This window comes from Monopterus albus, unplaced genomic scaffold, assembly GCF_001952655.1.
Source record: "Monopterus albus unplaced genomic scaffold, M_albus_1.0 scaffold82.1, whole genome shotgun sequence".
NCBI classification, from domain to species: domain Eukaryota; kingdom Metazoa; phylum Chordata; class Actinopteri; order Synbranchiformes; family Synbranchidae; genus Monopterus; species Monopterus albus.
This window is the reverse complement of record NW_018127962.1, coordinates 1,348,618-1,362,806: the sequence shown is the minus strand read 5'-3', so window position 1 is coordinate 1,362,806 and position 14,189 is coordinate 1,348,618. Positions and strand designations below refer to the sequence as shown.

Genomic DNA, 14,189 nt, shown 5'->3' with positions numbered 1-14,189 from the left:
CCCCAAAGTATTATCGCATTGATATGCGCGACCGCGTAGGCAGCAGTTCTGCCCATCCTGCAGCACCCACGCACAAGAGCGAACCGGGGAAGCCATGAATTCCCAGCTGCTGTTATACCAGTGTTTGCTCAAATCAAAAGACAAATCAATACATTATAAAACCAGCGAAACAAATGCCAACCCCTGGTTTTCTCTGATTACAGGAACCCCCCACTACCTACACCAACACACAATATTCAGACCTATACTTATCACACTTGCACACACAAGCTCATTATGTCCTGTGTTCATAAATAATAAATTGTTTGAGATATGCGTTTATTCAAATTTGAGACTGCTGTTTGTGTCGTATTACCTTTTAATTAATTATGTATAGACTAATGTTTCTGTTATGATGTATATTCTGCGCATAGACTATAAAACTCAGCCTGCCTCAGTGAACCAATACGATCACTATTAATAATAAAAGAATTTTACCCACTCCCTGTAAACCTTGCTTCATCAAGAATATTGATCCAGATTTGTCTGACACATCATCGTTACTATTGTTGTTGTTGTTATAAGATTTTGAGCAGAGGTGCTCCTTACCAGTTCATTTAAATGCACAGTTTTCGCTTGTTAATTGCATAAGTGTCTATTTCACACATTGCTCTGCAGGAGTGCAACTCCCCATGACTCATCCCGATGCGTTTCAGGACCGTGGACAGCGCCAGCCTTGAGCTCTGTCCCCACAGCTGGACACATCTGAGCCCTGCCCCATACGAAACACCTTCTCGTTCAACCAGGCTCTAGGGTCTTGTTGAGAAATGTGTGTTGGGGGGGGTAGTCTAGTGGTGGTCACTGTTTACCAGAAATGAGAATGAACCGCAGTGGGAGGGGCGACAGAGATGCCGCATTTTTCTGAATGGAATTACTCCATGTACTCACTCCTCCCTTCTCGCCCCGCATCTTCAATGCCGGCCCCTGATTGGTCGAGCCTCCAAGTCACTGACGTCAACCAGACTCTCTTGTGGATGAGTCCGCGCGCAATAGCATCCATTGTGCCTCCCATATACGCTCCGGACACACTGAATTAGAAGAGCAGATGCAAAGAGTTTGGCACAACTCTGATGAAGACCGGCGTACAGAGCAGTGCCATACACAAGATCTGCCGTCTTTAGCTAAACTGTTGCCGATCATCACAGAGGACAGCACTGCCTCATCTCTCACTTTGTTTGGATCTTATAAAACAAGACACCTGTTTAAAACCTGCAAAGGAGCCACTGAATCGTGCTAATAAGGTAAGATTGATTATCTAGTTTGTATAGCTTATGTGTCGGCGCGTGTGCACGTGGTCATGTGTGCGTGCGTGCTTCGGGGACATCCTTTGTGGTGCAGTGAACCTGCAGTTATATTATACAAGAGGGTTCTCCGCACCAGGCGCTGCTGCGACCTCACTGCGATGGGAGAGGTGGGATGTTGAAGCTCCAAACCCTCACCCCGTAGGAGCAAGATGAAAAGAATATTTAGCTAAATAAAATTAATGCGATACAGTTATGATGTAATATGCTAGGGCTACTTCCTGTGCGTGCACCACATTTTGACATGTAAGAACAACCATAAGATCTTATGTGCCAGAGAGCAGGAGCATCTTAACCTTTTAACCTTGAATTCGTTAACTGTAGCCTAAATACCAGTGCAGGGTTTCTTTTTTTTAGATAGCATGTTCTGCATGGTACGTGCAGAATCTCTCCAAGTTGCACATGCCTTAGTGTCTCCTTAAACATCAGGTTTGGATATGAACAAGAACAAAACCTCAGGATTAATCTGAAAAGGAATTTACAGATTTACAGCCAGACACACCATAAATAATGTTTAGATGTTTGGATGGTTCTGAAGTATGAGCAGATTAATACCACTGAAGTGGACACTGAAGTCATTGAGAGCTCAGATTTACAGTGACGTGCTATAGAAACGCTTTATCAACACCAGTCTAATGATGCATTGGTTTGGTAATTATATTCTTGAGTCACACTGAGCTGACATTTTGAATAACTTCAATTAGCGTGACTTCAGAAAGACAGATGATGTCACTGACATTTCACAAACCAACTGGACTATTGTAAAACATTTAATATGATCATTTTAAAAGTGGAATTATAGGCTTTTGGGTTGACTATATAAGGTTTCCAAGCTTGAATGGTCCGTGTATCCTATTATGTATTTTCTAAGAGCATATTTTTGTATATATTTATTATACAAAAATGTATATAGTTAAGATTTATGCTATAAATTAGGCTGTAAATACAACATATGGCAATTAATGCATGTCCCAGTACCTAATAGCTAATTAACTATCTACATATATCTTTTTTAATATCTCCAGTGCAGTCTAATATAACATCACAAATATTAGGAGCAGGAAAGCACAGGGCATGACAATCAAAATACCTTACTGCATTTATAGTGATATTCTTAGAGCCACTGCATTAGATTATATACTCTTAAACAGTCCCCTCCATCCCCTCATTAAGTGCTCTTTGGCTCTGAGTGATGCCACATCCAGCCTTCAGTGGCTTCACATGCTGAAATCACAGCTTCTGATCAAGGAAAGGCTGTCTAATGGACAAATAGAGCGGCACTAATGTTAGACATCTTTCTCTGTTTGTCTCTGTCTTAGGTTGTGTGACTGCTGACCAACCATGAATGTCTCTGATGTGGGTGGGGACGAGTCCTTAGGTGCAGACCCCTTCTTCCCTCTGGACCATCTGGATAACTCACCTCCATATGAAGTCCCGCCCCTCACAGTCTGGGGTGTGGCTATGTGTGTTTCAGGGACTCTCATCACTACTGAGAATGCAATTGTTGTCACCACCATCTTGGCCACCCCATCTCTACGTGCCCCTGTCTTCCTGCTATTGATTAGCCTCGGCCTGGCTGATCTCCTGGCGGGTGTAGCTTTGATCCTGCGCTTCCTCTTCTTGTTCTGCGTGGAGCCCAGTGATTGGTCAGAATTGCTGACCTCAGGAGTCCTTGTAACATCACTGACTGCCTCACTCTGTAGCTTGATGGGTGTTGCCCTGGACCGATATCTGTCTTTGAGCCATGCCCTCACCTATGGCTCAAGCCGATCCCGTCGCAGAGCTGCTGTCCTGCTGCTGCTGGTCTGGTTGGGTGCATGTGTCATCGGGGCGGGACCTGCAATGGGATGGCACTGTCTTGGAGAGCCAAACTCTTGTTCTGTAGCACGACCTCTGACCCGGACATACCTATCGCTGCTATGTGGTGGTTTCCTGCTGGTTGTCATGGTAACCCTGCAATTGTACGCTGGGATCTGCCGTGTGGCAAGGCGGCATGCCCACGCCATCGCAACCCAAAGGCACTTCCTCCCTGCCAGCCAATCATATGCAAGCAAACACAGCAGTGGAAGGGGCTTCTCTCGGTTGATCCTGGTCCTTAGTGTGTTTGTGGCCTGCTGGATGCCTTTCTCCCTCTGGGGACTGCTGGGAGATGCATCCAGCCCTCCTCTGTACACCTGGGCCACCTTGGTCCCAGCGGCGGGCAGCTCCCTCCTCAACCCCATACTCTATAGTCTGAGAAACAAAGACATTCGCAAGGTGCTGGTCCAGGCCTGCTGCCCCAACAGATACACACATAGTACACACATACACTACCCTGTGGATGTGTAGTGCAGCCAAACCTCAACAGACCAACAATCTATGTCAGACATATCACTGTTTGTGTGCCAAGTTACACACATAGCTGCATTGACTGTCATCCAGATCCAGAAGACAAAGCCTAACACACACACACACACACACACATACTCACACTGTCAGAAGTAACACTTTCACAAGAATTCCTTCTGTGAGTCGAAATGTACTGAAACGTCAAGGCTGGCAGCCCCACTATTGCCACACAGACTAAACGTTCTGTCTTGTGTGTACTTTGTGCCTCATCCTCAGTCAATTGTAGCTCCACTGGATCCCCAGAATCAAACAATCACAGGGACATTATATACCTTTCTTAGAGAATTTAATGATCACCAGAAAGCTGGGTTTTCAATGTGAGCGAATCACAGTGTGATGACGTACATGATCCAAAGCCCAATTTTATTTACTTGAATGTCTGGAAGACAAAGTGTTCCAAGTCTTTGAGATTCTATTTTGCACATGCTGTTAAGGGCACTTTGAAATGTACTGACTATATGTTCATGCTGCACAACCTTTTTGAAATGAGTGAATATTTTATACCAATGAATAATAAATATCATTTTTTCTACTGGGTGATGTCAGCTCTCTTCTCTTCACTGCTGCTGAGGCCGTTAGTGAGTTTGTCTTGCTCTCTATCGCTCACTCTCTAACTCAGTCAGGCACAGACTGCTTATCTCTGTTCCTGTATCCTAAATTATTTGGTAGTTAAGGCAATCTTCAGTGTTTATATTAGCACTCTGCACCCACTGCGTCCTTTTAAAAACTACAAAGGAGCCTTGGTATGCGGATGCACTGATTATGCAAGAGGTTTTTCTCACCTTCTGCTCGTTTTCTAAACTTTCATTCAGTTGATTCATTTTCACACCGCCCACACAGTTGGCACAGTGGAAAAGGTGCCCAACACTGACATAAAAAGGGTGAGTCATGGATAAAGTATGAGGCTCGACTTTCTTGGGAACTTATGGAACACAACAAAGAATACATGGAAATCAAACATTCTTGTGAAGAAATCTAAACAATTACTGTTATTTCACTATCTTTATTGAAATATCTATAATCATTTTAAAATGTAAGGCAGAAGACGCAGAACTGGGGCAATGTAGGCTGTGATTGTGCTTTAACACAGGCAGACTTAAAATAAAAGGCACTTGGAAAAGAGTGGTCCACACTAAACATTAGTGAGCTCTACATTAGACTCATCAATGGCAGTTATATCTGTGGAAGAAGCTGATCAGTGATAAGAGTGGTAACCAGAATCACTGAAATGCACTACAAAAAGGCACTTCTCAGGCACAGGGATAAGGCAGAGGGCCGCCCGACTCTACACAGAGCACGGTCTTTAAAACACCAGAGCCTAGTGTATCCCTAGAAAAGTTCAAAAGAAAAACTAGCCTAGTTCATCCAAAGAAAAAAATTAAAATTTGAAGGAGGAAATTCGTGACAGAGCTGAGACACAGTACAAAACATATCACGAGAATCACAAATGTTAAATGTGTGCATACGTTCTGTATGGGGATGCCATCAAACACTCCAGGTGTCTGACCTGAGCCAATACTTCCCCTACCACACTCAGTAATAAATTCATCAATTTGTTTACAAGGCACAACCATGGCTCATCCACAAGTCAATTGTTCCCATGACAACCACAGAAAAAAACAACAGAATATAAAAGCAAAGGGTTGAAAAGTGACAAAATAAATTTAAAGCGATTGCATTAATTATCTTTAGTAAATAGGTCTTTACATCATATATTCTATGAATGAGGGATAATGTTTTGACATCATCACCTTGTGTCTTCCCACTGAGTAGATACAAATACTGTGTATACAAAAGGTTGCCTGCATGTGTGTAGTCCATCTTTATTATTCTTTGCCGTAATATGCTAAAGCAGATAAAATCAGGCACTTGGGCTGCAGCAAAAGGCACCTGATTCAAACAGACACTAAAATAAGGACAGAAGTGATGTGTTTACGCACAGGCACAGCAGAGAGACGTGCATCACTACACACAGCACTCTCACATCAATAACAGCAAAACCAATCGATCCAGTGAAAGCAGTGGTAAACTGGGACACAACCAGCACACTCAGTCTCATCTTTGAAATTTTGCACCTCTGATCTGAATTCTTTTTGAATAAATGGAAATAAATTGGCTGAGGAATGTGATTAGTAATTCTCACACTCTGTCTTACTCACAAAGACAGAACATGGACCTGTTCTCCACTGATACTTAGTCTCAATGGAAATACTCTGACACAGTTTATGGCTGAGGAAAGATACAAAGGCGGTAGTGAAGGTGAAAAGGAATGAGGATCACTCGGACCAATCGTCATCATCAAACTCAGAAGAGTCATCCTCGCTGTCGCTGCACTCCACAGCAATACGACGGGACAGGATGGCAGCCACATCGTTGCCAGAGGTGTCCCTCTTCTCCTGCTCCCGCTGTGCCTCCACCTTCCGCAAGTTGAACCCTAAGAGGAATTTGTGAGGATGGCTACAATGAGTATTTGCAAAGTACATTCTCTTACTGTAAAGACAAATATTCTGTGAAATATCATTAATATACAGCTACAGTATGTTTCAAGGCATGGAATTTTTAGCAAAACATACTTAAATGTAAAGGTTCTTGATGACTCGTGTTGCCGTGGAGCAATGTTTTTACTGGGACCCAGTTCTGTTTGTATATTACACATATAACAATACACACATACCTGCCACACATTTCACAATATTTCACCTAACCACAGCCTGCAGAGGCAATAAGCCAAGAAACATAGTATGCACAAGTAGAGGCAAGCAAGTAGAAGAAACAATGAAGGATAAAAGATTCTTTGTTGCATATGTTTTTTAATGCAGTCCAGTCCGGTACAACACCAACTTTAACTATGACTTCAATAATAAACATATAATTGAATTTATACATTTATGACAATTTCACCAAAAACTGAAACATTCTGAGCTTCATAAACACAGATGTTAAGGAGGAAGTGTTGCACTGAATTGCATACGATGGTATAGGTGCACCTAACAATGTGGCCTCTGAGTGTAATGTACAGTGTCTTTTATGTTCTTCACCTTTTTCAAATTTTGATTCAGCCAATCAGCAGTGAGGACAGTAAATATCAGTATTATAGCGATCTGTTTGCTGGTGTGTCTCACCTTGTCGGATGGCCTGCAGTAGGTCACAGCGACCGTCACTGGCTGGAGCTGGCTGTGGTTTAGGAGCAGAGCTGGGAGCCCCAACACCACCACCAGAAGGAGGAGGAGGAGCAGAGTCAATAAAGGATGGGGGAGGAGGGCCAGGGGGAGGTGGAGGAGGAGGAGGAGGTGGTGGACCACCACCTGCAGGCATAGGTGGTGGAGGAGGAGGAGAAACAGCAGATATAGCTGTTGAAACAGGGGGAGCAGGTGGGGAGGGATAGGCAGCAGAAGAAGAGAACGAAGGAGGGGAAGGTGGAGTGTCGAAGCCAGGGGGAGGTGGGGGAATCCCAAAACCAGAGGATGGTGGAGGTGGAGGAGGGGCAGGAGGAGGGGAGAGGTGTGGGCGGGAGTTAGATGTGGGAGAAGCCATGGGGGGAGCAGGAGGTGGGTGGCTTGGACTAAGCAGACTGACACGCTTCTGGGTTGGCGCTCCATACTGTCCATCATTATACCTGGAAGTGATGGAGTGGAGGTTAGTGATATAATGTAAATGGAAAAATGGGCTTTTAGGTTCCCTCCCTTACCCTTTGATTTCTTTGCAGCTGCAGCCTCAGCAGCTCGTGAAGTGAAGAGCAAGGGTATATAACCTTGAGATGATGTGTGCAGCTGTATGTTGGCAAGGAATGCGCTTGAAGTGTGTGTGGGCTTATATGCATGATGCTACTTACGCCATTTCTGGAGGTGGGGGAGGCAGGAAATCATCTGGGCCAGGCGGTGAGAGCGGGGAGAGTGGGTCATAGCCGTAGGAGCTGGTACTCTGATCGAGAGCTTCAGAATTGAAGCCTTCTCCAGATCCAATGCTGCCATTCAGGCCCTCAGAAGAATTCCTTCAAACAAATTGAAGAAATAACTATGAGCCCAAAAGAAAAGATGTCATCTACTGTATATTCTCTGAAGCCTGACCATGCAAATGAGCCAAGATAAATGACACCTGGTATTTACAACATTAATTTGGGGTCATATACTGTTAGTTTATGAAACATTTAGCATGTAACCATTTAAGAGGAAGTATCATGCATTTAAAGCAGAAGATAAATAAATAGTGGAACTGACATTTGTACTGACTGGCTCACGTAGCTTTTAAAAATAACACACATACCGTAAAGTGCAGCAACTTAAAAAGCAGTAAGAGAGTGACTTCTCCTTCAGCATAATGACTTCTGCTTCAACCTCACATGCACATGTGCACAGGTTCAAGATGGTAACACCTCGGCCTCATTTTGAGCCAGGAAAAACCCTGCTGCTATTTAGCTAATGAATACAATGACTGCCTGTGTATAGAAACACGCAGTTTGTTTTTGTGCTTTGTTTCTCTTTCATTTCATTTTTTAATGGAAACCATGGGGATTAAATAATGCACAGAAGAAAAATCTGTAAATGTAGTCAACTCTAAAATGTGACTAATTTGGGCTTTCTCTCTGAGAAGGTATCACAGATTTTTACATTTTATTTTACATGTCAACAGTGATCATTATATGGCACATGCAATAATCAACCACAAGGCCTGGTGTGACTCACACATTTGTCTATTGCAATTTGCCAATAACAGCCAGATCTACAGCCAAACTACTGAGAACAGACAGGACATTCCAGTCATAGCACTGTGTCCAGATTGGCTGATGAGAACAGGGGGAGTACCCACTCTGCACATTTACTGTGTTAAATAGAGAAACAGATCATGAAGTCATCCTTCAGCCGTTAATTTCAAGTTATTGCTGAAATGCACTCAAAGCCACCTGGGCCTGTGAAAGAGCACATTTTTGTACTAATACACTCAACCACACTCACTACACTTACAGCATGTCATTCTTTGGCACCACAAACTCCTCTCCCATCTTGCGGCGTTCCCATTCCTCCTTCCTTGTCTTGATCTTTCGAGGATTGAGTGTCCGCTGGTTCAGATGGTCTTTCTTCTCCTTCTACTCAGAAATAAGACAGTGAAAATAATTAGTGTTTCATTCAAATCCATTTATTGGCTGTGACCAATGACAATTTGTTTCGACTCTGTGCTTGTCTCTCACTCTGTGTTTGCGTTTCTCCTTCATGATGTCCTTGGTGTCCTGCAGCATCTGCTCCTTCCATAGGTCAAAGAAGTAGGAAGGATCAGTGTAAAACTTCAGGGCCTCCTTCCCATCCTCTCTGCAGACAAGCATATATTTACACTTGTAATTACATTAGGTCATCAGTTACACTTCTCGTTATCCTTATTACACAAAGTGCTGACAGACCTTACTCTGCCTTATAGGTCAATACATTAACAATCTATAACTCTTTCCTTTTTAGCTTCACATAAGAGACCTTTACTAGAAAAAGGTCATTTTCTTTTGTCATATCAACAGTATCTAATATGTACAAAAGCGAGTGAATTTACCATATTACGTACAGAAGTGTCATGGTCAAATACCACATTCACACTAGTCACACAGTCTTTATAATGTAATATAAGCTTACGCTCTGCTTATCAATGACGTCACTTGTGTGGTTAGTGATTATACAGGCTCTACAATCCCAGCCTCTCCTTCTGTTCTGGTTTCTAATTATTTGACTTCCAACAACATGTTACGCCTTGTGCATCATTTATATTCACTGATATGTGTCAGCTGGGTTGTGACACATGGAGGTCTTGATTTCCTCACTTTGATTCAGCAAAGCCATTTACATTTAATATAAATGATCCAGGACCATTTATCATGAAGAGCAACAAAATCTGCTTGGACAGATTAAAAGGTCAGAGATATCTACACAGTAACATAATGACTAATAAAATGTAGTACACTGTACAGCATAAGCATGATCGAGCTAAAGGATTTTACCCATTCTTTAGTCTGCACTGCTTTCTCCTTGGAACATGTATTGACTTTTCAGGAAAAACTGGCATCACAAATACTGTAACATTCTATCTGCCGAGTCCTACCGATAATGGCTGAGGTGATTGAGGGGTGGAGGTGGATCACATGTTTTGTAGGTGTCTTGTACAGGGACTGGCAGAGATGGCCTGGTGAACAGCTGTTGGTCCTGGGTCACACTACTACGGAAGGCCTTGCGCGTAGTGATGGCCTGCAAAGAGACTGAAAGAAGCAGACAAGAAGAAGAAGATTACTGAATTTGTATTACATTTAATTTTATCTTATATTTAGCTGTATTCAAACAAATAACCTACTCTAATCCTAACATAAGAAGTAATGGTCACAGTAGAACGTCGGAGTACTTACCCTCCTCCTCTTTGGGGTCCAGTTGTGTGACTTTGACCTGCAGACGATCTACTCTTTCTCCCAATGTATGTACTCTGACGGCAAATGCTCCAGCCTGGACAAAGAGTTCCCCGAAGACATCCTCTGCAAATTTACCTACAAAACAAACAGACACATGTAGATTTACGATTTGAACGGCTTAAAGTATCAAAGTCACTACTATGTGCACAATAAATAATAAATGTATTGTTCACAACTACATAGAAATAAAATACACACGTGTCGTACACATTTGCCACGTGTTACAAACTATTCACACTGATACTTAGCCACACACAGCCCACACTCACTGAGGCTTCCGAGCTGGCGGATGATGTTGGCCAAGCTGGCATTGGTGACACATTCCAGCTCACTGCGGATGCTGGAAGGAATGGGGTGGCGACACACATGCCGCGGCTCTATATTCCTTGTCACCAAAGGCATAGTGGGGTGTAGTGGGTGGGGAGACCCAACCCTGATGGGGAAGAGAAAGAGGGTAATTTGAGACAAAGATGTAGAAAACCTAGAAACATTGAGACTATAACATAGCACTGAGGCATGGATGTGGAGATGTATTACATGCATCTGTGATACTAAGTCTAGCACTGAAACCATTTGTCTGAAGGTAGAAATGTAATCAACAACTTAACTGACTGATAAGTTAAGTCACTTATCAAGCAAAAACACACAAATCACTAATACCAGCTTCTCAAATGACTAAAAATTTATTAAAAATAAGTACATTAAAGGACAACTGGATAATGAAAATGACTGTTACTTGCATCCCTAAATACGTCCCATGGTCATGTGATACACCGATGTGTATGTATAAATAAATACTGAGTCAGACAGAGCTAAAGCAGAAGCAAAACCAAAGCTTTGCCCTATTCAGCAAACATCTGAAATCAACCCAGTTCATGCAAACAAAAATGGGAAAACCTTGGTGAAGTAATAATGCAGCACCACTATACTAATAATACTGTTAATATTTCAAATTTATACTGAACAAATCAACCTTTCCGTGGCATATGGAAAGAAAATGACAACTCCCACAGATGGTCAGGGATTTGCAGTGACTGCCTACTACCAAGACTGAGCAGGCAGGCAGAATTGAACTTAAGTATACCCCTGCAGCGCTTCTATTCCCATTTCGGTTGCTTAATTACCAGTTTTTCACGTTAACACTGGGGCTTCAGACTTCACTACAGTCATGATACGAGTCATCCTTGGTGGATTCATTCACCTCTACTTTACTTAGGTTGACGACCACAATGTTATTCCAAACCTTGCACGTTTTAACTGTTATATTCATTAATTCCTTAACGAACAGCTTACGTTTTTTCAGCTGTATCCAGTTGACATACAGCTCCATACTATGTGTGGTGTGTTCAACATTAAGTTAACTGAAGTGAGCTGCTCTGTTAAACAGACAAACCGAAATTTAAGTAACTACAAGATAAACAAAAAGCAGTCGAACATCTACACTTTTACAGTCACAACATTAGCTAAAGCGGGCTAAAATGCAGCTTAACTTGGGATCTCGGCCTCGTAAGAGCAGGAAGTAACTTGTCAGCGCCTCTTATCTCGGAAGAACAGTCAAACAACAATATATTTTCATCCTTTATTTTATAAATTCAACACTAAGCAAACATATATTACTTACCGTCAAAACTGGCAACTATAGGTCTCTCTATACAGTCTCTTGGTTGTCTTGTCTAAAGATTTCCACAAGAAATGTTGAGAGGTGCAGTATGCGGACGAGCTGAACAGATCACAGAGGTCCCGAGATTGTGAACTTCTGATTGGTCGAGCAACCGAGTTCCTCAAAGCTGATTGGCTACTGATTGGTTTCTGCCGCGTACAGGATGTGGAAATTTCAACGTAAAAAGCGCAACTCCACCCTGACTAGTAACAAACATAAGTCCGTAATTTGCGTAACGGAGGGTGGAGGCAGAGGCACAGGCACATTCCAACGTGCGCTCCAGCGAGTTGGAACGCGTCCGAGGAATGGCTGTTATTGACCTATACGAAGGAGACCTCACTGTGAAGAAAAGCACTTAGGAAGATACTGTCCTGTGAGTGTTAAGTGCATCCTTTACCTCAACAATGGCCGGGTAAACTGATGTTTGTGGGAGGAGAAGCAAACCTTTATGCAGTACAGGTTAAATCACTTATTAAGTGGCAGAACCTATGATCATAGGCAAATAGCAGACAGGCTGTTTGTTTGAATGTCGTAATATAACAATTATAGGCTTGTCTTGCAGTGCAGTTCCATTCGTGTAAGTGTATTGTTGGAATAAACCATAACGCCTCTGCTGCAGTCACTTAAAATAAAATGCTTTATGGAACAAGTGCAAAGTTGCTTAAGAGAAAAGTGAATTATTACGCTTTATAAAAAGTATTGTAAAATACATTAAAATTGTATTGTAAAATACATGTAAATGCACACATACATGAACTTAAGCTCACCTTACTGTAGGTGTCGTATAAATTTGTTATTTTCATGTACATTTTTACATGCAATAACCATTTGTTACCAGGAAAGGTCAGGATTCTCCATAGACAGACAAACAGTAAAATGCTAGTTAGCTTTGTTTAGTATTTTATTGTGGTATATATGCACATTTGTGACATGATTCCATTTTCTTCTTTGTTATACAGTACACAGGAGAGTACAAAATGCAACCATATAATTTAACACTTTCTTTATATTTTACAGTATAGGCACCATCAGTCTGAAAGTACATTTCTGCTCAGTGCAAACAGTTATTGCGCATAAAATCCTTTTAAAACCTACAGAGATGTACACAAATAATTCAAATAATTTACATAACTTGGTGAATCTATATTCAAACTATAGCTGGATCTAATAAATGCAAACAAGGTTGTAAGAAAATAATATTATATGATGTTAAAATCACAGATTTATTATTCAACTAAAAAAAGAAAAGAAAAAGAAATGCACAGGTTTTGGTAACTGCCAGACAGATGTGTGATATTTAAGGATCCTTAGGACACACAGTCCAGCAGCTGCTGAAGTTTACATATATCTGCTGTTTTTTCTGTTACCAATGAGACAAAATAAAATCTTCAGATCTGTTATTGTGCACATACATGCCCAGTTAAATAAGTAAGCCCTACTTCTGGTCCATATGTGGTCAATTTAGCCAGTATTACGTACACAACAGTAGTTCCCTCTGACTGTGGAGTCATAAAAAGGATGATGTTTTCAATTCCACTAGAGGGGGCTGTGTTAAGCAGGAACTACAGTATGTGCCTGAAATGGAAGAAGGGCCACATCCCCACTCCTTTTTGTTTGAAGCCATCCACAGTGTCTACTCATTTATGCATGAGTTGTCAGTGTCTTGTGTTGACCCAGGTGAGTGTGTAAAAGCTGAGAGCATTTGATTTGATTTTGATTTGATTTGATTTATTCTTTCAAGCATGTAAAGACAGTTGATATGTCAACACACATAATTTTACACATATCCAACAAATGCTAATCCAATATCAATGTGCTTATACCTAGTACATGCTTGAATGGAGTAGGAAGAAGTCAGACTTATCCAGTCCTACCCCATGACATCATCTTACCATCATTGGTTTGCAAGCAGTAAATAATTCTCTTCTACACCACACAAGTAATATACTAAAAAAATATAACAGAGTGTTAACATTCGTACATAATTACATTCTTAAATAATTATCTTCTACACCACACAAGTAATATACTAAAGAATTATTACAGAGTGTTAACATTCATACATCACACCCACAATTGTCCATCTAATTAATCATTAAGCCTGTTCTTGCATATATCTTGATTGACACATACCTTTATATTTATGTTTAAACTCATCAATTCTATTACTATTTCTTAAGTCCACACTTAAATTATTCCATAGTTTTACCCCACTTATAGAAATACAAAATCTTTTTTTGGTTGTACGTATAGCATGAATTTTTAAATTTAACTGACCCCTTAAATTGTATCCCCCTTCCCTTTCATTAAATAGTTTTTGAATTCCACCAGGTAATAAATTGCTCCTGGCTTTATACATAAACAC

The 14,189-nt window shown here is 41.4% G+C and overlaps 2 protein-coding genes across 2 annotated transcripts; one reads left to right on the top strand and one right to left on the bottom strand.

The window, feature by feature from the left end:
• The first annotated feature begins 1,045 nt into the window (after positions 1–1,045).
• Positions 1,046–3,999, top strand: gpr3 (G protein-coupled receptor 3). The gene is made up of 2 exons (XM_020606916.1): positions 1,046–1,280; positions 2,660–3,999. Exon 2 carries the CDS (start codon positions 2,682–2,684, stop codon positions 3,666–3,668), a length of 987 nt encoding a protein of 328 aa, XP_020462572.1. The 5' UTR covers positions 1,046–1,280; positions 2,660–2,681; the 3' UTR covers positions 3,669–3,999.
• A 622-nt stretch (positions 4,000–4,621) lies between these two features.
• wasf2 (WASP family member 2) lies at positions 4,622–11,982 on the bottom strand. Its single transcript, XM_020606972.1, has 9 exons — positions 11,786–11,982; positions 10,434–10,597; positions 10,105–10,239; positions 9,807–9,960; positions 8,914–9,031; positions 8,690–8,811; positions 7,561–7,719; positions 6,851–7,344; positions 4,622–6,162 (listed from the first exon to the last, which is right to left on the bottom strand). Exons 2-9 carry the CDS (start codon positions 10,564–10,566, stop codon positions 6,005–6,007), a joined length of 1,473 nt encoding a protein of 490 aa, XP_020462628.1. The 5' UTR covers positions 10,567–10,597; positions 11,786–11,982; the 3' UTR covers positions 4,622–6,004.
• Positions 11,983–14,189: the final 2,207 nt, after the last annotated feature.